General features: G+C 33.7%; 1 protein-coding gene across 1 annotated transcript in view; it reads left to right on the top strand.

Annotated features, from left to right (window-relative positions):
- LRRIQ3 (leucine rich repeats and IQ motif containing 3) overlaps positions 1 to 26,389 on the top strand; it is a 187,469-nt gene that overhangs the window by 127,263 nt on the left and 33,817 nt on the right. The window contains exon 6 of the mRNA XM_058538299.1: positions 1,407 to 1,536. Coding sequence (XP_058394282.1) covers positions 1,407 to 1,536 — 130 coding nt within the window. The remainder of the gene's footprint in view (positions 1 to 1,406; positions 1,537 to 26,389) is intronic.

The raw sequence follows: 26,389 nt of genomic DNA, 5'->3' as shown, positions 1-26,389 counted from the left end.
GAGTTTATGTGACTTTCCTCTCATTGGATAAAGGTGGTGCTATTCACCAAAACTAGAAAGGAGTATTAATAGGTTTGGAGGAAAGATATGACTTCAATTGTCTTGAGTATGAGATGTTTTTGAGATTTTCCAGAGTGAAAGATCACAGCTCATGGTTGTTAAGAGTGTAACATAAATGAATATCTGTAAAGAGCTTAAAACAATGGCAAATAAGCACTATACCAGTATACAAAAACAAACATCTCAGAAAGGAGATCTATCTGAAGGTATATATTTGTGAGTCTTCAAAAGTTAGACCAGTGGTTCTCATCAAGAAAGCCATAATATCTGGGAAGGTTTTTCAAAATACAAACGTACATCCCCTCCCAAGACTCTGATTTTTTCCTTGTAGCAGACTGTTGGATGCCTACCAATATCTGTCCTTTTCTTCTTTCTTGGTAACAGATCCCCAGTTTTACTCCAGGCAGAAAAGTACCTAGCAAAAAGCCTGCATTTCTTACCTTCTCCTTTGTAGCTACAGGTGGCCAATGAGAAATAAACATAAGTTACTGGAAGGACTTCTGGGAAAAGTTCCTTAAGACATAGCCAGTGCCCTTTTATTGTTTTACCCTTTCCTCCATCCTGCTGACTGAAATGTGAACATGCTGTTTGAAACTCAAGCAGCAGTTTTGACTCATGAGTAAACCCAGAGGGTAGATGCCATGTAGATGCAGGAAGATAGAGATGACAAGTTTTGAAAGAGGCTGGGTTTCTGATGAACTGGTGGAGCTTCAGTACTGGTTCTGGATTGACTGTGAAGAGAAAGGGAGATAACACCGTACTAATTATTAAAACTTCCCGACCCGTTTACAGACATTGTGTAGTTTACATCTGACTGTGCTCCCACTCTCCGTGAAGCTCCTTTTCCGTGTTCTACTGGTTATACTTTCCACACATATCTGATCCATTTATACTTTTAGGACTTGTGATAATTCTGGTCCCATTTCTCTTTCTTCTGTGTTGCTACCATTTAGTGTTCCATGAAGTAATTTTGGCCCTCTTTTCTCATTCAGAATCTTCCTTCAGGCTTTCTGGGCAACACTATCTTGCTTCTCTTTGTTTATTCCTTATTTCTCTCCCACCCTGGTTCCTTTTGTCGTGGCACCCCCTTGACAGGTCCCCTTTTCCCTCATCTCCTTTAGAGCATTGTGCAAAGTATATCATCAACTCTTAATAGAAAGACAACTTATCAAAATCATACAAAGTGGAGCTCTTTTCATCTTTTCTCAACTCTTCTTATCTCATAGGTTTTCTTATTTTATAAATGAAAATCAACATGATATTGTGTAATACATGTGAGAGTTCTTAGAGAACTCTAAAACATATATGAGATATTATCATTGTTGTCATTTATTTTGTTTCCACAGAGTATATATTCTCCTATTGGTTTAAAAACTTCTAGTGAACAGAGAAAACATGTTTCTTCTATTTTATATGAATTAAAAACGAAAGATATTGGCATAAAATCAAAAAAATCAAGACATCTCATTCAAAAAGGTGAGTTATATGAATTTTTAAATTATATTTAATGAACATTTTTGATGAAGAGTAATTAAATTCATTAGAAATTGGTCATGTTAATTTTGAACTATAAATATAAGACTACATGAAATATGTTGAGATGTCTAGATAAAATATCCATATCTAATTCAATATTTTATAAATATTCAGAAAGCAGTTTCATGGATATCAAGGACCTGATTTTGAGTAGAAGTTGAAAATTAGGAGAAATAGGTATTACCAAGAAATAAATTGAATTGATAGCTTTACTATATGGCTATGTCAGCATAGTATCTCCTTCAAGAAATCTGTCAAGTATCAGAGTAATATAAATTATTTTGTTTAAATAATGATATTAAATTTCCTTCAGGATTTAAACATTATTTTTTGTTATATAAAAATATATTTTATCTTGTTAATAAAATTTTGCCTATCAAATATGTACTTTTGTATGTATTTTTCTTTTGTTTTACAGAAATTTTTCTGATCAGATGATATTCTTTACTTCTATCACAGAAGAATCATAAAATCATATTTGTAAAATTATTTGAAAGTCTTACCAATTTTCTCAAGAGTTTCTCTTAAATCTCTTTTTTAATTATTGTGATTAGAATACTTAACGTAAGACCTACCCTCTTAACAGATTAAGTGCATAATACAGTGTTGTTAACTATAGGCACAATGTTGTACAGCAGATCTTTAGACCTTTTCCATCTTGTACAACTGAAACTTTATACCCATTGAACAGCAGCTCCCCATTTCTCCCTCTTTCCAGCATTTTAATTCTTAAATATTCAAATCTTTCTCTTTTTAAAAGCTCATGGTGATATCTTTATCCTTGTTGATTTTCTCTTCTTTGTATGTGAACTGGTCTAACTCGGCCAGATCCTCCTTTGTCAGTGGCTCTATTTGCTATTTCATCAGATCTCCATTAGTTTCATGTACTTTATATATTTCATAAGGCTCTGCATCTTTTATTTAAAAGTAATTTTATTTTTATCCAATTATTTAACTTCTAAACTTATAAACCAAAATGAAATGAAGAAAAAATAGAAATCCCATGCTCCATACCTCCCTACTCACTCTTCCTGCTACGCCAAGGCAGTATGATTTAATCATTTTAATTGACTCTTGTGTTATTTACTTTTATATTTCCAAATAACATGCTTATTCTGCTAATATTTCTTTTTCAATTTTAGATATTGTCTACAAATTTTCACTGTGAAAGATGGAGATTTAATTCGCTTATAAACCTTCCCTAATACACACACTTACATATCCCCTCCTCTATTCTCCCAACAGAATTATATCATCACTATTTGAAGGTTAATTAATATTTAATGTTTTAATTTCTATGACTATGTAAATACTACTCACACCGGAGCCACTCAATATATTAGGATATGTTTGCTTTCTTATACTTTTTTTTTTTTTTTAAAACTTATTTGCAAGTCTCATACCATTCAAACCACCCCTATCCCCAAGCACACCCATATATATAATTTTTCTTGTCCAAGATATTTCTGCTTGAGCCCTTCATTTTGCTGATTCAGTCAGGACTGCTTGCTCTCTAAACCTGCTCTTACAGCTATTATTCTTGGTACATCTTTTCAACTGTGATCTTGAGAATTCACTTGTCTCTATGCTGTATTGGGACTCTTGTTTCCAGGATTCTATATCTTGTTCTTTCTCTATTTATTTTGTTATTTTAATGCAGTGCCTTCCCCCTTAGTTTACTGAGAAATTATACATAGGAGGTAAATTTTTTAAAACCTTGAAAGCCTAAACACATCTTTATGCTACACTTATATTTGGCTGGTGATTTGTGTAGAACTTCTTTCAGATTTTTTTCAGAATTGTTTTACTGTCTTCTAGCTTCCAGTGTTATCTTTGAGAAGTCCATTGCCATTTAATTCTCAGTCTGATGTACATGAGCTTCTGTTTATTGTTTTTCCCTTCTGACTGGAAACTTAGCATTTTTTCTTTCTACAGTGTTCTACAGTTTAACAGTGATTTGTTTCATAGATATTTGTTTGTTTGCTTGGATGGATTTTCTTTCTACTCAATTTATTCTGGCTTTTCAGTCTGAAAATTTATATTCCTCAGTTCTGAGTATTTTGCTTGTATTATTTTTTTTGTGGTAAAATATATATAACATAAAACGTAACCATATTTACTCCTTTTACTTGTGCATTAAGTACCTTTACATCATTGTGCAATCATTATCATTCATCTGCAGAACATTTTCCTCTTCTTCAGCTGAGACTCTGTACTCATTAAACACTAACTCCCAATTCTCCCTTCCCCTCAGCCCCTGGAAACCAACCATTCTACTTTCTGTCTCTAGGATTTGATTACTCTAGGTATTTTATATATATTTTATTTATAGGTATTTGTCCCTTTGTGACTAGCTTATTTCACTTAGCATAATGTCTTTAAAATTCATCCATGTTGTAGCATGTCAGAATTTTTTTCCTTTTTAAGGTTGAATAATATTCCATTCTATGTAGATACCACATTTTGCTTATCCATTTATCTGCCAATTGATGCTTGGGTTGCCTCCACATTTTAGCTATCATGAATAATGCTGCTATGAACATGGTTGTATGGATATCTGAGACTCTGATTTCAAATGTTTTGGGTACATACCCAGAGATGGAATTGCTGGATCATATGATAATTTTATTTTTAATTTTTTGAGAGACCACCATACTTTTTTCCACAGTGGCTGTACTATTCTATAGTCCCAACAACAGTGCATAAGGGTTCCAATTTCTCTACATCCTGGCTAACACTTATTATTTTCTCTCTCTTTTTTTAATAGTAACCATTTTAATGGGTGTGAGGTCATATATCATTGGGGTTTTGATTTGCATTTCTCTAATGGTTAGTGATGTTGAGCATCTTTTAATGTACTTATTGGCCATTTATACATCTTCTTTGCAGAAATGTCTATTTAAGTCCTTTACCCATTTTCTAAAATTGGATTGTTTGCTTCTTTTTATTGTTGAGTGATAGGATTTTTATGTATTCTGGATATTAATCCCTTATCAGATATATGATTTGCAAATATTTTCTCCCATTCTGTGGGTTGCATTTTTATTTTGTTCATAGAGTTCTTTGATGCACAAAAGTTTTTAATTTTGATGAATTCTAGGTTATTTTTTCTTGTGTTGCATGTGCTTCTGGTGTCATATCCAAGAAATCATTGCAAGATCCAATGTCATGAAGTTTTTGCCCTGCATTTTCTTTTAAGAGTTTTATAGTTTTAGCTTTTATGTTTAGGCCTTTGATTGATTTGGTGGTTTTTTTGTTTTGTGAGGAAGATCAGCCTTGAGCTAACATCCATGCCAATCCTCCTCTTTTTTTGCTGAAGAAGGCTGGCCCTGGGCTAACATCTGTGCCTATGTTCCTCCACTTTATATGGGACGCTGCCACAGCATGGCCTAACAAGAGGTGCTTCGGTGTGCACCAGGGATCCGAACACATGTCGACAGCAGCAGAGAGTGCGCACTTCACCACTACGCCATGGGGCCGGACCCTGGGGTTAATTTTTGTATATGGTATAAAGTAAGGGTCTAACTTCACTTTTTTGCATGTGGAATCCAGTTTCCAAGCACCATTTGTTGAAAAGACTGTCTTTTCCCATTGAATGGCCTTAATACCTATGTTGAAAATCATTTGACCATATATGCAAGAATTAGCTTCTGTACTCTTGTTCTATTCTATTGTTCTATGTCTGTCTTTATATCAGAACCACGCTGTTTTCATTACCATAGCTTTGTAGTAAGTTTTGAAATGAGGTGGTGTGAGAACTACAATTATCTTCTTTTTCAAGATTGTTTTGGCTCTTTGGGGTCCCTTGAAATTCTGTATGAATTTTAGGATGGATTTGGATATGGATTGCATTGAATTTGTAGATTACTTTGAGTAGTAGCTTAACAATATTAAATCTTCTACTCTATGAACACGGAATGTCTTTCCATTTATTTGTGTCATCTTTAAATTTTTTCAGCAACATATTGGAGGTTTCAGTGTACAGGTCTTTCACCTCCTTGGTTAAGTTTATTCTATGTATTTTATTCTTCTTGATACTATTATAAATGGAATTGTTTTCTTAATTTCCTTTTTAGGTTCCTCATTGTTAATGTATAAAAACACAAATGATGTTTGTGTGTGTTGGTTTAGTATCCTATAACTTTGTTGAATTTGTCTATTAATTCTAACAGAGTTTTTTGTGTATGTGTGTTAAGGGGAAATCTTTAGGATTTTCTACATATAAGATCGTGTTCTCTATGAACAGAGATAATTTTACTTCTTCCTTTCCAATTTGCATGTCTTTTAGTGCCTTTTTTTCTTTCCCTAAGTGCTCTGGGTAGCATTTCTAGTACTATATTAAATACAAGTGGCAAAAGCAAGCATTCTTGTCTTATTCCTGATGTTAGAGGAAAATTTTTCTGTGTTTTACCATTGAATATGATATTAGCTGTGATTTTTTTCTTATATGACTTTTATTATATTGAGGTAGTTTCCTTGTATTTCTTGTTCATTGAGAGTTTTTATCATCAAAAGTGTTGAATTTTGTCAATTTTTTTCCCCTCTATTGATTGAGATGATCATGTGGCTTTTTTCTTAATTCTGTTAACGTGTATCACACTGATTGATTTTTCATATGTTGCACCATCCTTGCATTGGAAGAATAAATCCCAATTTCATCCTGGTGTATAATCTTTTTCTTACGCTATTTAATTGAGTTTTCCAGTATTTTATTGAGGATTTTTGCATCAATATTTGTAAGGGATATTGGTTTTCTTTTCTTGTAGTTTTTTTTTCTGGCTTTGGTGTCAGGATAAGGTAGCCTTACTGGATTTAGGAGGTATTCCATTCTCTTCAATTTTTTGGAAGAGTTTGGGAAAGATTGTTGTTAATTCTTCTTTACTAATGAAGCCATCTGGGCTTTGACTTTCTTTGTTGAGAAGTTTTTGATTACTGATTCAATTTCCTTATGCATTATAGATCTATTCAAATTTTCTATTTCTTCATGATTCCGTGTTGGTAGGTTGTGTGTTTCTAGAAATTTGTCCATTTCATCTAAGTTATCCAATTTATTTGCATACAATTTGTATAGTACTCTTTTCTAATCCTTTTTATTTTTGTAAAATCATAGTAACGTCCTCTCTTTCATTTCTGATTTTAGTTATTTGAGCCTTATCTCATTTTTAATTAGTCTTTCTAGCTAAAGATTTGTCAATTTTTTTTATCTTTTCAAAGAATCAAATCGTGTTTTCATTGATTTTCTCTGTTGTTTTTATAACTCTATTTTGTTTATCTCTGCTCTAATATTTATTTTCTTCCTTCTGCTAGCTTTGATGTTAGTTTGTTGTTCTTTTTCTAGTTCCATGAAGTGTAAAGTTATATTGATTATTTGAGACTTTTCTTCTTTTATGATGTAATTATTTATAGCCATACACTTGTCTGTTGGCACTGATTTTGCTGCATCCCATACGTTTTAGTATATTGTGTTTTTGTTTTCATTTGTCTCAAGATATTTTATAATTTCCATTGTGATTCCTTCTTTGACTCATTGGCTGTTTAAGAGTGTGTTATTTAATTTTCACATATTTGTGAATTTTCTAGTTTTCCTTATGCTGTTGATTTCTACTTTTATTCCCTTATGATTGGAAAACATACTTGGTGTGATTTTAATATTTTTAAATTTATTAATTTGTTTTATGACTTAATATTGCATATCCTGGATAACGTGCACTTGAGAAAATGTATATTCTGCTGTTGTTGGTAGAGTGTTTTGTATATGTCTGTTAGGTCCAGTTGGTCTATAGTGTTGTTCAAGTCCTCTGTTTACTTACTGATCTTCTCTCTGGTTGTTCTATCCGATATTTAAAGGGAGGCATTGATGTCTCCTACTATTATTGTAGAGAGGTTTATTTCTGTTTCAATTATGTAAATATTTGCATCCTATATATATTTTGTACCTCTGATGTTTGGTGCATGTGTGTTTATAGTTATTATATCTTCTTAGTGAATTGACCTTTTTATTATATAATGTCCTTATTTGTCTTTTTACTCATGGTCTAGTGGTTTAAGTGTTAATCTCATCTAAAATATGCCTTCACAGAAACATCTAGAATAATATTTGACCAAATATCTGGGTAGCATGGCGTAACCAAGTTGCCACATGTAATTAACTATCACAGACAGTTTTGCTAGATATAGAATTCTCAGTTGAAAAAAGTTAAAATAATTTCAGCATTTTAAATATATAATCCCACTGCCTTTTGGCCTGCAAAATTTCTGCTGATATATCTGCTGATTGTCTCATTGAAAAAATCCCTTATATGTGATGAGCCACTTTTCTCTTGTGGCTTTCAAGATTCTTTCTTTGTCTTTGTCTTTTGACAGTTTTTTTAAATAACATCTCACAATGTGGGTCTTATTTTGTTTATCCTACTTGGAATTCATAGAACTTCTTTGATTTGTAAATCCATGTGTTTCCTCAAATTTGGAAAGTTCAGCCATTATTCCTTCAGAGGTTTCTCTGCTTCTTTCTCTCTTCTTCTTGTGCAATTCCCACAATGCATATATTGGTCCATTTGATAGTATTTCATAAGATCTCGAGTCTCTGTTCACTTTTCTTCATTTTCTTTTCTTTTTGTTTCTCAGACTCAATTATTTCAAATGATGTGTCTTTAATTTTGCTGATCCATTTTTTTTTGTTCAAGACTACTATTGAACCCCTCTAGTGAATTTTTCAATTCAGTTCTCTTATTTTTCTGCTGCAAAATTTGTTTGATTCTTCTCTATAATTTCTATCTCTTTGTTGATATTCCTATTTGCTCATATATTGTTTTCCTTATTTCATTTAGTTCTTTGTCCATGTTTTCCTTTGCCTCTTTGAGCATATTTAAAGCATTGTTTTAAAGTCTTTGTCTAGTAAGTCTGATATGTGTGTTTTTTTTCAGGGATGGTTTCTGGGGATTTATTTTGTTCCTTTAAACGGGCCTTATTTTCCTGGTTCTTTGTATGACTTGGGATCATTTGCTGAAAATTGGGCTTTTATAAAATAGCCACCTTTTCCAATCTTTGCAGACACACGTGGAAGAATTTCACTATTTAGCAAATCCTTGAGCCTTGAGAGTAGCTCAGAGTGAAGCCTTAAGGTCTTCTTAGGTCTTTTCTGGGCATACATCCTGTCTGGGCCAGTATATGTGTGGTTTTTCTTTTCTTTCAGTTTTCTCCAGGTGCTTATAAATGTCTTAATTTCCCAAAGAGTTTCTCCTCAGTTTCATTTTGAGGCTTTAGATTTTTCAATTGTATTTCTCTGCCCACAATCATTTTCCCCCAGGAGTCTGTGGATCTGCAATTCCCCTGCAGTTTTAATGCACCATGGTGCCCACCACTGGCTTCTATGGTTTCCAGACTGAGATCTAAACTATATTGCCATTCCTCTTCTGTGCTTTGTGTCAGGCAAGACCCAAACCAGTCACTCAGGCAGCCCAGAGATGGGCTAGAACATTCCAAACAAGTTCTACTCTGCTCCTTCCACCCTAAGGGAGAGAAACTAAAAATGTGCTATTTCTTCCCAACTGTGCTATATCACACTGAGGAGGAAGTGGGGTGGGGCAGTAAAATGCCATGAAATATCTGTTTTGAATGTGGCTTTTTTTTTATTGTGGCTTTTTTTTTGATTGGGTATTTGCTTAGTTGCTGTAAACTTGGACTCATTTCCAGAGCTCCTATAAAATTATTTTAGTCATTCTGTAGTTATTTATTTGATATCTCTGTGGGAGAATGAGGTTGTATGGCTTCCTAGTCTGCCATCTTGCTGACCCATTATTCTTTTATTTATTTCATCATTTTCTCCATTCTGTTTTCTCTTTCTAGAACTCCTGTTATTCAGATGGACCTCTTGGACTGATCCTTTAAGTTTTCTACTATTTATCACTTATTTCCCCATCTCTTTTTGTATTTATTCTCTTTTCTGCAATATTTAATCAATTTTATCTTCTATTTTTATTTTTTTAAACTATGTAATCAAATGTCTAAAATGTACACTCACTGCTGTTCTTGGTTCGTAGATGCAGTATCTTCTGTACATCTCTGAGGATATTAATACCATATAGATTTGTTTGGTTTTTTGTGGGTGGTTCTTCTGCATGCTGTGTACTTCTATTCCCCCAGGTTACTTTACTCTTGGAGCTTTTCTGAAAAATACTGCCAGTCCTTGTTTGTTTGCTTATATTTAAGAATAAGGTTCTGAAACACTACTTGAAAACTCTTGTTCTTATATGTGGTTGAGTTTAATTGACTTGTGTGCTTTAATGTGGTATGATTAAGTGGGGTCCAGACTTTTCATGCATGGACCTGTATTATGAGGTTTCCTCAGAAGAAGACTGTTCCAGTATTTTGCCTGTGATATATGAGTAACTGCCATTGTTCTCAGCAAAACTTGATATGAGGAGTTTCATTTCATCTCCCAATTTTCTGTCAGTTACCTCATCCCCCATCCTTAGCTGTACCTGATGTCCCTGAATCCAGAATCTCTCTGGTTTAATTTTTTCAGAGGGTGAACCTTTAGTTTCCTGTCATGGCACAGGGATGGAAGAGTCACCTGGTTATGCGTGGTTGCCAAAGCATCAGTTAATCTCATTATATCCTTCAAACAAATCTTTAAACCATGTCTCCAATTCCCCGTCTTGTTGTGTTCTGCATTGTGAATTAGCTTTCTTCCTCTTTGCTTCCTCACATCAAACCTTAAATTTCAACTTTACAGTGTCTATTGTCAGTTATCTTTCATCCATCTGCTTTCCAGCTTCTAAATGTTTTTTGGTGTCACTGCTATTTTCTGCCTTGCTCTCTCATTGTCTTTGCACATTTTTTTCCTTTAAGATCATGGTACTGGGGTGCAAGGAGGGAACAACAACAACAACAACAACAACAACAACAACAACAACAACAACAACAAAAATATATATATATATATGTTTAAACTGTTTAATCCAGTCTATTTCACCTGAAGTCTATATTGATATTTTAAGTTGAGCTAACTAGTTTCCACATTTTATATTAAATATGTAGGAGGAAGGAAAAGTAGGAGGGAGAGGGGGTAGTAGAGAGTTTTGGGATGCCTATCCTGTTCCGGGCAAGATATCTGAACCCTTGGAAAACATCACTCATAAATCATGCTGAGTCCTGATTGACTTTCCTTTCAAATGAATGCTTTGTGCAGCCACAACCAATGGATTATGAAAATTAAAATGTGTTAGCCATCCCAGTGGTAGATAATGTCACATCGTAACATTTAATTTAATTTATTATTTCTGTTTTACAGATAAGGAAGTGAGTTTAAAGAGCTAAGATAGTTTATCCAAGGTCACATAATCGAAAAGTGCCAGAGCTGGTACTATTTCCAGGCTCTGTTTCCTGATTCAGTCTAGTGCACTTTCTATTTCATGATGATGCTTCCTGAGGACTGTAAATATATCACTATGTAATAATTAAATCATATGCATGGGAATATGGTTGTATTAGATTAAGCTCTCTGAATCTATGAAATCTAATAAAATCTGTCGTTCTCTCTGTCATTCCAGATATTGTGGAACTCATTTTATATAAAATTCTATTAATAATTTCCCATTTATTTTTAATATTTCTGATGTTAAAAAAGCCATGGGAGTTGAATATTATCTTACTTATCTAAAATCATTATAATTAGAAGAATTAGAGTATAAATAACATTTCCCCAATATTTCTTTTATTTAAATCACAGCCAATTACCTTATACTTGTTTTAACAGAGCAACTATTTTTAAAAGCAGCCAGAAATTGTACTGATGTTGCTTGAACAGATTATTATTTTTTAGCATGAGTTTTTATCAATTCAGTATTAAACACTAATTTTATTTTCTTTCACTCAGTAATATTTTCTGTTGCTTTCCAATTATTGAATTTTTCTATTTGGGATTGTTTTAATCCATTTTACCAATTTTTACAGAATAGCATATATTTAAAGTCATATATGTTGAGAAATATCTTTTCCTCTTAGCAGTGTCTCTCTTTCCTACAATATAAAATTTTTCCTTTCCAAACGATTAGTGTAATTTCTTTCTCTGACCATACTCAAACATGGGCTCAACAAACCTTAGTTTGGAAGATTAGGAATTTTGGCAGTCTCCTCCTTCTACCATTTGGTTAATATTAAGTAATAGCATTGTGTTTGAGATGCAAACCCTTTCTGGACTACTTATTCCTTTTCCCTAAATTGAAAGATGAGCCATGCTGGGAGTACTGAGTGGGAAGTGTGCTGTGACAGTCCCATAAGAAGCAGCGTCTTTTAACTTTCATGATTTTCATAAGGAGAATCCTTTTCAATCTTGGCTTCTATCTATTCTTCGGTAGTGTTAAAACCTAGTTATGATAAACGCATAAGTCCAGTAGATCAAACTTTTCATTGTTATTCAAATTTCTTTGCTGATTTTTCTTTTGTGCGCTTAACCAAGAAATGAGAGAGAGAGATTGAAATCTTTCACTATAATTGTAGATTTGTTTGCTTCTCCCTAATTCTATCAATTTTTTTTCTACATTTTCGTTTATTTTATTAAGGACCTGCATGATTATGATTGTTACATATTCTTGGTGAATTGAACCTTTAATCATTATGTATTTACCTTCTTTATCCCTAATAATGTTTTTTCCTCATACTCTGTTTTGTCTGATATTAGTATAGCTGCACTAACTGTATTTCAGTTAAAATTTTCCTAATATGTTTTTCCGTCCTTTTACTTTATACTTTTGCTTTATATGTGTATTATAAAAATACCAAATAGCTGGACCAGCCTATTTAGTCCATTTATATGTATTATATTTGTTGAGATAATTGGGCCTATTTCTATCTTCCTTTGTCTTTCCATTTTGTTCTACTCTTTCTGTTTTTGTTTTCTTCTTTCTTGTTTTTTTTTATAATTGATATCTATATTTTACCCTTCCCGTTGACTTTTTATTTTCAAATGACAAATTATTGCTGAATATTTTTCATCCATTCTCCAAATGTTATTGTCTTATACAATCATAAGACAACTCTCAAAACCAGAAAGTTAACATTGCTATAATACTATTAACTTATCTATGAACCATATTTCTATTTTGCCAACTGTCTGACTAATGTTCTTTTTCTTGTCTGGGATCCAATCCTACTACGGTCTAGGTTTTAACTCTATCATCATGTATATACTGTTTCTGTTCTGTTTGGTTTTAGCTTTAAGAAAAATTTTCTTAAGAAACAGCAAATCTTATCAAGTTAGTTGATCAACCTTGCTTTCCGTATCATTTGCAGCATCTCCTAGATTTATTTCTCCTCTTATTTCATCTCTCTTTCCTTCAAAAATGTTTATAATGTGAGGCCCTGGTAGAAAACCTTCTATCACCTGTTATCCCAGAGACTATTTTTTCTACCTTCACATTTGAACAATAAGTTGGCTAAATTTTAAAGTCTATGTTCAAAATTATTTTCTTTTAATATTTTAAAAATATCACTCCATTGTTTTCTTGCATTCAGTATTGCTGTTGAGAAATCTGATGTCATTTGATTCTTGTTCCTTTAGAAATGTTTAAAGTTGTCTCTATGTATTTGGTATCCTTAAATTTCATATATATAGGTGAAGTATTTTTCCTCTTGCTTTCTTCTAATTTGCATGCCTTCCATATTTCTTCAAATTTTCTCCTCTCCACTTTTATTTTTCTCTCCTTCTGGGACCAGTTGCCTAAGTACTTTTACTTCCTCCATATCTTTCAAAAAATTATTTAATTTTATATCTCTTCATCCTTCTAAGACTTCTTTTGGGAGAATTCCTCAATCTGATATTTAAACTCATGAATTATTCTTCAGCTGCATTCATTTTACTATTTATATCATCTTCCTACCTAAGATTTTCACTTATATAGTTTTATTACTATTTTTTCTTATGCTCTTTCATGTTGCTTCTTCTTCCTTTTTCTTTTTTGATACAGTCAATATAATTATTTAAAATTTTTGTTCTGGCTAATTTTGCTTCCAATAGCATCTGTTGTTCAGCTTATTATCTTTCTCTTGATGTGGTTTTATTTTAGCCTGTGAGGTCATATTCCCACAGATATTGGATTCTCTCTCTGATAATGTGTATTGGGAAATTGCCAATTCCTGACCCTAGTCAATGCCAATCCAGATAAGTCCAAGGAGAGGAGAAGGGATGAGCTCTCTGGCAGAGACCACTCCACAAATAACACACTCACATTTGGTGTTATCTTACCAATTTTTCAGATCAGTTACTCTTCAAAACTTTAGAGAGAATCTACCTAGATTGTGGTTCACCATCCATAGGCCATATCTTTACATAAATTTTTTTGTTGCCCAGATTATTCCAATAAACTCCCAACTGATCGTTTTGCAACCAATACATCATTTCAAAAACATATATTTGATTGTATGATTTCCTTACTCTAAACTTAAAAAAAAAGATCATTGCCTCTAGAATAAACTTTTTGGTGTGACTTTCAAGTCCTTACATAATCTGTTCGGGGGTTATTTTCTAGCCTCGTATCTCAGTATTTATCCTTCTTTACAAAAGCTATGTTCTAGTTATACACTTGTACTTATAATTCCAAGAATATAACACTGTGCCTGTGCTTGTGTCTTTTCCTCCACCTAGAAGTGCATTCATTTTTACCTGTTAAAACCCACTTATTCTGCAATACCGTAACTATTTTCGTTTTCTCCACTACGTTTTGTTATCTCCAATAATCACAATTAATGCCTTGGTCTTACGCATCCCATAATACTCTATCTGTACCTTTTGTTATGGTTGTTTTGAAAACTTCTCCTTGCCCATATATGAATTCCTGGAAAACACTGACTGAGTTTTATTTCTCTATAACTTTCATAACATCTGGCAGTGTTTTGTGCCCACACAAAGTGCTCTTAAGTGATCTTGAACCAATGCATAAATGAAGTCTACCTTTATCCGAGAGAGGTAAATTGCATGGCCACAAGTAAGCAAATAGATAGTGGTAATTCCTTGTTGCCCTCTCTTAGACACAACTTTCATGCTTTGTTGCAGAGTCAACAAGGATTCAATGAAATCCCCCTATACCCTATACATCTAATTATGTGTTTTATCCTTTTATTCATTAATTTTTTCAACCAGTTTATAGAGTAACTATGTGCACTTGAGAAACGGTAGAGAACAGCTGTTCTGCAAGCTTATAGAGCAGTATTTCTCAACCTTTCTCAAATCTTGGAACATGTTAAAAATGATAAAATTTGTATGGCACACTGAAGTAAACTGGATGGTTTGGAGGAGAATGTAATAGGGCTTGGTTAAAAATTTTATTATGTTTTCTTTATATTGTATAATTATGTAAGGAAAATAAAGTATAGTGTATTAGGGAGTATATATGTATGTATATAATATATATTATATTTTGTATATATATTATATATATATATATACATATATATATGTATATATATTATATATATATGAAAATAAATTATACATATATAAAATATAATACATATTATATACATATGAAACTTCCAAATAAGATATTTCTGATATTTTTAGTAATAAACTGGAGCTTCTTCATGTAAATGTAAATTTCTATATCATTTTATGCTTAAAGTAACTATATACCATTTCTGATCAATACTTAGTATTGGTCTCTTATTTTTGTACCATTATTAATGAGAAATTTTTAAAAATTTTATCTTTTATAATGTTGCTTGACTTTTAAAAATATACACATATACTAATTTGATAAAAATAATTTAATTAAAAAGAATAGACTGTTCAACTGTATTGGCTACTACCTCAAAAGTCTTGGAACAGGAGAACAAGACTGTATGTATTGAATTTGGAACATGGAAAGTCAATGGTGACCTTGACAAAGAGCAAGTTCAGCAAAGTGGCAGAGACAGGAACCATGATGGTGAAGGTGAAGAGTGAATGGAAGTAAAGAAGTGAAGATATTGCCTAATTTAATTCTTTTGAGGAGTCTTACAATCTATAATCTTTATGTTCATAATAACCTCAAGGCACTGAAAGAAAGAAATCAACTTTCTGAATAACAGAATTCTTAAATTATGATCCAAAGACATTTTTACTGTTATGAATATCTTATTATATTTATAATTTGGAAATTGATCATTGATGTATCAAGTATAGAAGAACGTTAGGATCTGAATATTTGAATAATCAAAATGTTATACTCAAAGTTTACCCTGGATATCAGAAAGTTTACAATATACAGGTTGTTAAGTAGATGAGAGAGAGTTTGGTAAAAGCATTTAGATAATTACTCCTCTCTTCTTTTGAGGTACAGGAAATTTGAATGAATGGCTACGGGTTAATATTTTCAAAGTGGTCCTAATTAGTACCTAACTCCTACTAGGCCAGAAACCCCTTCATTAATCAGAGCATGAATGTGAACCGTTATTGTCTCACAATATGAGTCATTGCTAAGAGGACTTATCGCCTAGATACTATTCCTCTTAAGCACTGATTCTTAATCTTTTTTTCTCTTCTTTGGTCACAAATCCAAGTCTGATGAAATTTAAGGATATGATTAAAAAAATTAACCTCTCTCGGGGCAGACCTGGTGGTGCAGGTGGTTAAGTGTGCACGCTCCACTGCAGTGGCCCGGGGTTCGCAGGTTTGGAACCCCGGGCGCGCACCGTCGCACCGCTTGGCAAGCCATGCTGTGCCGGCGTCCCATATAAAGTAGAGGAAGATGGGCATGGATGTTAGCCCAGGGCCCATCTTCCTCAGCAAAAAGACGAGGATTGGCAGATATTAGCTCAGGGCTGATCCTCCTCACAAAAAAGAAAAAAAAAACCTCTCTCTGTACTGAAAAAGGACATATGAGCACACATTCGTTTTATTTATAATTTCAAGGAGTTCTTGAGTCAAATGAAGCCTTATTCATGTTCCTCTAATTAGTTGATAAAAACAGGAATCACAGAATTTAGATTACACATAAGTTTTCATGCTGCCTCTAAAATCTCCAGAAAAAGTCTACCCTAGCAGGCAATGGTTCTGATATCATAATTACATGTTTTGTGTGTTTTTATGTCTTCATACATTGAACAACTCCTAAGCATTAGGCATTGTGTAAGATTCCCTTGAGACACATGAAATGCTCAGTGATTCTAAAAGTATAAGTTAGTGAGTGCTATTCGTATCACCTGTTAGTGTAATTCTAACTTTAAGATATTCTGAAATACTAGTATTTATGTGGATAAATACATGAATAAGCAAACTATCCACCAGAGATATATATGATTTTTTAATGTTTAATTAGAAATGACACATAAGTATGTCATACTATGTTTTTCTCTGATCCTTATATTGTTACTGTAAGGTCAGCCAAAATAATTCCTAATTCGTATATTGCTAACTATTGCAACTCCTACATGGGACCATATTTTCCCATTCACTTTCTCACCAGGACATTTCAAGTTGGCAAAACTTTTAAAGTTTTTATCAGATAAACAAATAAACTATTGAATGAAGGAGCCATGGCTATTTGTACCATGACTATGTTTCAGTTTTGCCCAGATAAATCTCAATTAGTGCCTGTTGTCTTGGTGTAATTATTAATAACAGTGCCTCTCAGTCTTGGACATGTCCCAATCTGAATTATATATTATATGAATACACAATTTGTGTGCCATTCTCATTTTCTCTCATTCATAGGCCAATTTAACATGAATAGATTGTCAAATTAGACTCACACAAATCAAAACTCTTACCCCAGTATCAAACTTGGCTACAGGCATACCTCGGAGAGATTGTGGCTTTGGTTCCAGACCACCACAACATAATGAATATCACAATGAAGTGAGTCACACAAATTTTTTGGTTTCCAGGGCATATAAAAGTTGTGTTTACGCTGTACTGTTGTCAATATATTAAGTGTACAAAGCATTATGTCTAAGAAAACAGTGAACATTCCTTAATTAAAATATATTTTATTGCTAAAAAGTGCTAACCATCATCTGAGCCTTCAGCGAGTCATAATCGTTTTGCTGGTGGAGGGTCCTGTTAAGCACAATAAAATGAGATATGCCTGTAATAATTTCAAGGATACAAGTAACCAAGAGGCTCAAATGAAGCAGGGAGAGATCTGGGACATCAAGGGTGGCTCTACAGGTTCTTTCTTCCCTTGAAGAACAGGAAGCTATGGCCCAGCAAAATAGATGAAATCTCTAGTAAGGTTTATGGGCTCACCTCATACAGAGGTAAGTGTTTATGTTATGAAATATTTCTGTTTTATATTTTGGAGAGTTGCATGGTTTATACACTCCCAGAGAGTGTAACCTCATGGATTCTGGGTTTATTTCGTATAAGCAGTCCTTTCGCCAGCCACCATTCTGCTAACAGCATTCTGTAGATAAGGTCTCTTCCTCCTGGAAAATATCATTTGTCCATTTTTTCTGGGGTCCAAGTTGACATGGGGGTTAGACTAGATCACCTGCCTTCTCTCCTTTCCCCATGGGCATCCAACTTATAAACAAAATGAATGACTGTCCACATGCTTTAACTCCTTCCTCCCACCGCTCTGACAGGCTTTGAAATTTAGAGAGTATTTTATTATACTTCAATTTTTTTTTACTACATTATAGGTTATTATTACATATATAATTTTAGCAGCTCTAGGCATTCAAAATCCAACAGTAAGCAAGGCATATAAAACCCTACCCTTATGGAGCTAGCATATTAGTTGTAAGGATGATAGTACGTGTTTCAGTGGAACTTCTGTAAGATTATGAAGTTAAAAAGCCCTACCTGTAACTTGGTAGGATAGAATAAGGATAGGTATTATATTTTCTCATTTGTATTATCAAATAAATCAATTAATCAAATTATACATGACAACATAACTGCTGATTGCTTTTATGGTAAATATTATCTCAAATTCCTGTTTTACTAATTATTAGCTTGTAATAGATACTTTTAACTTCAACTTAAGTTAAACCTATTATTCTTTCGAGTTTTTATTTTATATTGCCTAACCAAATATTTTTTCTTTATGAAAATGATATATCACTGCAGGTCAAATGTTTTAAAGAGACATGATGCTTCATGAAAGCCTATTCTAGCATATATTTTAAGAGATTTTTTTCAAAGTGTTAGAAATTAAACATATCAATTTCTTGATTTATACTGAAAGGATATGGCATACCAGACAGATGCTGTAACCCTAAAAGTGTGTGTTATGTTAGTGTTTTTTTAACCCTTTTTAGAATGTATAGCTGGAAGATGGGCCAATTCTCTACAGTTATTTCAGAACAGCATTTAGATTTCAGATACAGTTATGAAGAAGTAAATTCAAATCCTTTATAACAAGTGCCAGCTGTTATATAAAAGACATTTCTGAGAACAAAACTGCTATTTCCTATTCAGAATGTAAGGTCAAGGGTTAATTATTTGAGGGTCATTATATCCAAGTGCCTGTGATCAGATTTATACAATCTTGAGTTATTTTACCTCCATTACATACTTTGTCTTGCTCTAAATCCACATATGAGTCTGAAATGAAGACTCTAAAGGAGATTTTATGGTTTCCATTGAAACACATTACATTTTCTGCCTCCAAGATATTTCTTCCAAATTCGTCCAATTTATCATATCTTGCTGATTTCAATCCACTTGTGCTTTAGACAAATTTAACAGAGCTTTTTTTTTTCTGTTCTCCTAAAATGTTTGCTGGAATTACTGAATTTTGGTCCAGGATGTAAAATAATATCAACTAAATTACTTCAGGTGAGCAATTAGAGCATACTTAGGCATATAAAAATAGAAATCTTTGTTGCCAGATGTAAAATTAAAAGCAAACAAAAATACACTTTTTATATCAGCATAATAGTTCAAATTGCTTTTTAAATATTTTTAATATCGTTATGACCAAGAACAGAGAGGGAGAAAGTTAAATTCAAATAAAAGTAAGTATAACTTGATGGAAAGAAAACAGGCGTTTGAGTCAGATATATTTGGATTTATTTTCTGATTCAAAGCAACAACGCCATATATTTTATATAGTCCCTGCATTTCCCAGCTTCCCATACAGTTAGGTAGGAATTGTGTTATCATTTCTGTCTACTTGACTGTGAGCAAAAGTGAAACATCGCTTCAGAGTGAAAGCAATTAAAAGCATCATTCTCTTCCCCTGCTAAGTAGATCTTGGAGGCCATGTGTTCCGTTAGCATATCTGCAAGGTCCTACTGACACACATTCGTTCTCATATAAGAAACAGATAAATCTTTACTGTGCTAAGCTACTGAGATTTCAGGGTTTACATGTGATAGAAGTTAAGATTAACTGTGCTGATAAATACAGAAATTGGTACCATAACAAATACCTTAAATATGGTCTCATCTTAGTTATCAGATGAAAAAACTGATGTCAGAGACTAGAAAAATGGCAATCCTAGTATTGTAGCAAAGCATTTTCCTGTGATAACTTGAAAGACAAACTACGTGTCTACTAACTTATGGCTCTAGGGGAAAAAGTTGAAAAACAGAGTATTGATTCTGTGCGTTGGTTGTACTGAACTGTGTTTGGCAAGTTACCCTATAGAAAAAAGAAGAGCTCAGCAAAGTAGCTGGTTTTCAAGGCAAAATAAAAGAGAATGGAAAGTTCAGAAATTTAGGGCCTTTACCTTTGGAGAAGCTGTCTGCTTCTATAGTCCCAAATAATAAAACACGAAATTTCATAAGTCTTTGAGACAAGGCCCAAACCTCTTAGTTGAAAATGATGACTCAGGATGGTTTAGATTAAGTGTGTGGGCTTCCACCTGTTGTTCCAGATAGCTTCATAGTAACTTCCATTAAATTGTTAGAGCGAGAGAGATTGGAAGAAGTAAGAAAAAAAAGCAGAATTGTGCACTACATATGACTCCAAAAGAATTTTCAGTGTGATTACTGAACTGACATGGAACTGACAGAAGAAAAAAGATAAACATCTGAAGTTTTAATGTAAGGGAATTACCAGAGAGACTTAGTCTGAGATACCGTTGACCAATCAAGACTTAAATATACACTCAAGTCCCCAGTATTTAGCAAGTAGGAAGCGCACTGAGAAAGACTTTGTAGCCTCCAAGGTAGGCAATTCTCCCACCTGAGATGTGGTCAAGGAGGATAATGAAAAAGGAAGAACCTCCAGAAGACAGAACTCCTCACAAAAAGCAGAATCAGGGACTAATCTAGGAACCACCCGTACCTGCAGGTAGGAGAACTTCACAGAGTGAACCAGTGACTAGTATGTGCCTCCTGTTCTTCCCATTTGTAGTTGGTCTTTCCCTATTCCAACTTTATGTATTCAATATCTGTATGGATGGGTGAGGTAGGAGGCAGGTGACTTGTCTTTTTAATTCACTAGTCTTTAGACTAAAACCTTATCCAGACCTGATTAAGAGACTATTGCACACATCTGGAGATTCTGGACTTGATGGGACTTTCAGTGGTCTCCCTTCAGGAGTGTGTTCAATGTGTAGGTAAAATGGATCAAAGGATCTTTGGTGACCTGTGGCAATGATTTTGTGCTTACAATATATTCCACTTGTTTCTCTGCATTTCTCAGCTTCCCTCAAAGTTTGGTTGGGGCCACATATTTTTGTTCTGGTCAATAGATTGTGACTTGAAGTAAGTGTGTCACTTCTGGGCTAAGGTAATTAAGCAAATCATTTCCTCACCTTTTTGCTTCAGAGTCCTTGGAGAGCTCATGTTTCATGTGGTCTAGCTACACACTGGAGGAGGGATGACCTGACCGCTTTAGATTTACATGAGTAAGAAATCAACTGTTGTCCTGTTAACCATTATGATGTTAAGTTTTGTCTGTTGTGAAAGCTAGTGTTAATTATACTAACCATAGTGATTACATTTTCTTTGATCAAAAGGGTATAATAAAAGAGAATACTAAAAAGGTATTCCGCAAGTGTGTTGTAAAAATTAAATGAGAAAATACATGTGTAGAACTTGGCGTAAGGCTTAGAACTTGCATATACTCAGTCATGCAGTAAAAGTCTAATGCATAGTAACTGTTCAATAAATGTTTGCTGCTGTTATTTTTGTTGTTGTTAGACCTCATATACCCGTAGGCCTAAAATTTATTTATGAAAATTTGCTCTGTGGCTTTACCAAGAAATTTTTCCATTGCATGATATTTTTAGAGAATTTACAAAGAGAAGTAGTAAGCAATAGAAGCCCATAGGGGATTACCAAGTACAAATTATGTCAAACAAATCTAATTTCCATTATTATTGGTGTTAAAAATAATTTAGATAGATAATGTCTATACAGTCTATCTTGATTTCAGGAATATCTTTTAATTTAAGAGATTCTCATAATAACTTTTTGGATAAAACGAGAAATATTTAGATATGGATATAGTTTTTTTCTAACACAACAACAATTATAAATGAATCAATGTTAACCTGGAGTTTGGTTTTTAATGGCATATCTTGATGGAAGAAGAATAGACCTAGAAAGACCTAGAATAAAGTACAAACAATGTGATTTTATGTTTCCTGAGGCTGGGAAAGTTAGCTAATATTCAGTGAAAGAATAGGATCATAAGCAAGTCATGTGCCACCTAATGACATTTTAGTCAAAGATGGCCTGCATAGACAAAGGTGGCCCCATAAGATTTGTATCATATAACCTAGGCTATATCACCTAGGTTTGTGTAAGCACACTATATGATGTTCACACTATGACAAAATAGCCTAATGATGCATTTCTCAGAAGGTATCCCATTGTTAAGTGATGCATGACTGTGTTGAGACTGAAACAATGAACTCAATCCAAGAAGATAATATTTTATAAAAATAAGTGTGTCTGTCACTTAAAAAAAACTATTTAAACACAGACTAAAGGATTCATGACTTAAAACAAATTCATGTGAAATAGACTTAGACTTTCAGTTGACCTCAAACTTATTATGAATCAACAGCGTATTTTGTACTTGTTCAATAGCTGGTGGATCTTTGCTTTTAAGATTTATGGTATCTAGAATGAAATAAAAGCCTATTGTTTTACTCTAATGGTAGGCCTCTTGTTACTTGGTGTTCAGATTATGATTCACCCTTTAAAAGCGTCGTAACCAACTGAAGCTCACTCAGGGAAGTATAATTATGTTGCTAAAGGGGCTTGGACTCAAGCAAGGGGAGACTATTTCTTAATATAAAAAGTTTCTTAAAATTAGGGAAGTCAAAATCAAATGGCTACTTCAAGAATTAGTGACATTCTTCACTGAACAGAATGCAAACAGAAGTGGGGATAAGCATTTGCTCAGATTATTATATGAAGAAGACAATAAAATTAATTGGCTAGATTGTACCAAAAATCCTCTGTAGTACTATCTTGTAATAGTCTGTAATTCTTTGATTATAAATACATTGTCTTTAGGTTTTTACTATTATATCAGAAACTGTAGGTCAACAGTTCTTTCAGGAGGTATGCAAAGTTTAAGTTATCTTCATGATAATAGTAAGACATTATTTGTCTTTTACTCTTCCGTTCTCTCATAGCTATAAGATAGTTTTCCAGAGGCTACATAATATATGATGATGGCATCACTGATTTTAACATGTAATGAGTTTATTATTTTCTTCTTAAATGAATAAATATTTTTAAAAAGTCTCAGTTTTAATTTATAATATAGTAGAAATAAATAGATATAATTTGCCCCCCTCCAAAAAAAAAAAAAAGCTCTTTGAGGTTCTCAATAATTTTTTGTGTGTGTGGGGAAGATCGGCCCTGAGCTAACATCTGCCAATCTTCCTCGTTTTGCTGAGGAAGACTGGCCCTGGGCTAACATCCATGCCCATCTTCCTCCACTTCATATGGGATGCCACCACAGCCTGGCTTGCCAAGTGATGCGTCGGTGCGCGCCCGGGATCCAGGCAGGTGAACCCAGGGCGCTGCAGCGGAGTGTGCACTCAACCGCTTGCACCCCCGGCCCGCCCCTGAGGTTCTCAATAATTTTCAAAGGTATAAAGGACTCCCTATGAACAAAAAGTTGATCTAAGTACCTTGAGTACAGCATCAAACTCCCTGATTTCGTGGGGTTTACATCCCAAAGCAGGAATATAGACAACAAACAAACGAATAAACAAAGTTATGTTAAATGGTGGTGAGTACCATGAATAAAACATATAAATGTGATAGCAAGTGTAGGGAAGAGTGATGGGGTACGTTAGGTAACACAGATTTCTTTATGTAAAGGAGTCTACTTTAGATAGGTTAGGTCATTTCTGAAGGGATAGCATTTGTTCTGTGATGAAAAGGAATGATCCATGTGTCAACCTACAAAAACAGAAACCAGTTTAAGAGGCAAAGTATTTGTTTGGGATCAAAGAATTGCAATTTGAGGAGCACAGATTCAAGCAGAAACCCAAATAGTGTCCCAAGAGGGGCTCAGGGTTTTAATGGGAAAAAGGGAGGAAGATGAGGTAAGTTGTGTTAGAGAGTTCCTTGGTGCCAGATAAGGAACGGTTAGGTTTGTATTCCATAGATTGGCTTGAGATCCAGTCATCAGGTGAAAAGCCAGACTTATACTTCATTGATTGATTAGTGATTCGGTCATCAGTATAGTCCAATTTCATCAGTTCTTACAAACAGTATATTCTTGTCCTTACTGACTTTTTGGAATGTTGGTGGTTTGGTCCAGTTTGAAAGATAAAGAAAACAAGACACGCAAGGCAATTCCTCTGAAATGGCAGCTCTGGCTCTATTTTAATATGGCTCCACTCACGTCATCTTTCACACATGTGAAGATTGTAGGTAAGAACGTGACAAGCAAAGGCAACAACAAAAGCCATAAACTAGAAACAAGCTTCACATGTTTGAGGATCAAAATTAAGTCCTCTGAACCTAATGTATAGTGAGTGAAGAATGATAAGATTGGATAAAAGGAGAAGAGGCTTGTAAGCCAAAGTAACCCGAGTATCAGAACTCAGGCCTACCCTGTGGTACTCCTCTCCATACTTACCTTTAAGTTTAACCTTTATCAGCCATATTCGTATAAGAAAAAATTATATTCATAAAGCTCCAAATTAATATATTTTAAATTTTAATGCATATTATAAAGTGTAAGAAGCCAATCTGAAAAGGCTACATATTATATGATTCCAACTATATCACATTCTAGAAAAGGCAAAGCAATGGAGACAATAAAAAGATCAGTAGTTGCCAGGATGTAGCGAAGGGGGAAAAGGGAGATGAGTAGGTGGAGCACAGAGGATTTTTGGGGAGAGTGAAACTATTCTGTATGATACTCTAATGATTGACACATGCCATTATGTATTTGCCCAAACACAAAGAATGTACAACACTGAGAATAAACTCAAATGTCAACTATGGACTTTGAGTGATAATATTTTGCCAGTGTGTAGGTTCATCGATTGTAACAAATGTACCTCTCTGGTGGTGATGTTGATAATGGGGGAGCCTGTGCATGTGTGGGACAGGGGATATATGGGAACTCTCTGGACTTTCCACTCAGTTTTGCTGTGAACCTAAAACTGCTCTAAAAAAATGAAGTTTATTAATTAAAAAAAAAAACAAAGTTTGAAATTCAGTGCTTTTCATTCACTTTTAATCACAGGGAAATGCAACCACCTGGACTACCTAATTCAAGATTATTTTCATCACGGCTAAAAGAAAGCTGGTATCCACTAGAAGTCACTTGTTCCCTCCTCTTCCCAGCCCTTGATAGCCACAAACCTCTATGACTTTGCCTATTCTGAACATTTCATATAAATATAACCAAAAAATATGAGGCATTTTGTGTCTGGCTTCTTTCATTAGCATAGTGTTTGCAAGGATCTGTATGTTGTAGCATGTTTCAGTATTTCATTCCTCTTTATGGATGAATAAAATTAATTATATGGATGTAATACATTTTGTTTATCCCTTAGTCGATGGACATTTTATTTTTTCAATTTTTGGCCTATTATAATTAATACCTTTTTCATATATAAGTTTTTATGTGGACATACATTTTCAATTCTCTTGGGTATAAGCTAGGAGTGGAATTGGGGAGTCATATGGTAACTCTATGTTTAACATTTTGATGAATTACCAAAGTGTTTTCAAAAGTGGCTGTACCATTTTACCACCACCAATGTATGGGAATCCATCAGCAATGCATGAGGGTTCCAATTTCTTCTAATTCTCACCAACGCTTGGTATTGTCTGTCTTTTTGATTATAGCCATACTAATGGATGAGAAATGCAATCTCATTGAATTTTTGTTTGTATTCCTTTGATGACCCTTTGGATGAGCATTTTTTAAATATGCTTATTAGCCATTTGTATATCTTCTTTGGATTAATTTACATTCAAATACTTTGCCCATTTATAACTGAGATATATTTCCTTTTATTATTGACTTTTAAGAGATCTTTATATATTCTGGAAAGTAGTCTCAGCAGATATGTGATTTGCATGTATTTTCTCTCATTCTGTTAGTTATCTTTTCACTTTCTTGATGGTATCCTTTGAAGCACAAAGGTCGTTTTATTTTTTTTTAATTTTGATGTAGTCCAGTCTCTCCCTTTTCTCTCTCTCCCCCTTCCTTTTTCCTCCCCTCCACCCCATTCCCCCTGCTTATTTTTAGTATTATTGCCTTGTGCTGTTGGTGTCATATCTAAGAAATCATTGCCTAAGCCAAAGTTATGAAGAATTACTCCTATGTTTTCTACTAAGAGATTTATAGCTTTAATTCTTGTTTTTATTTGTTTGTTTGTTTTGTTTTGCAGGGAAAGATTTTCCCTGAACTAACATCTGTTGCCAATCT

This window comes from Diceros bicornis, chromosome 4 (assembly GCF_020826845.1).
Source record: "Diceros bicornis minor isolate mBicDic1 chromosome 4, mDicBic1.mat.cur, whole genome shotgun sequence".
NCBI classification, from domain to species: domain Eukaryota; kingdom Metazoa; phylum Chordata; class Mammalia; order Perissodactyla; family Rhinocerotidae; genus Diceros; species Diceros bicornis.
This window is presented reverse-complemented; position numbering and strand designations above follow the sequence as displayed.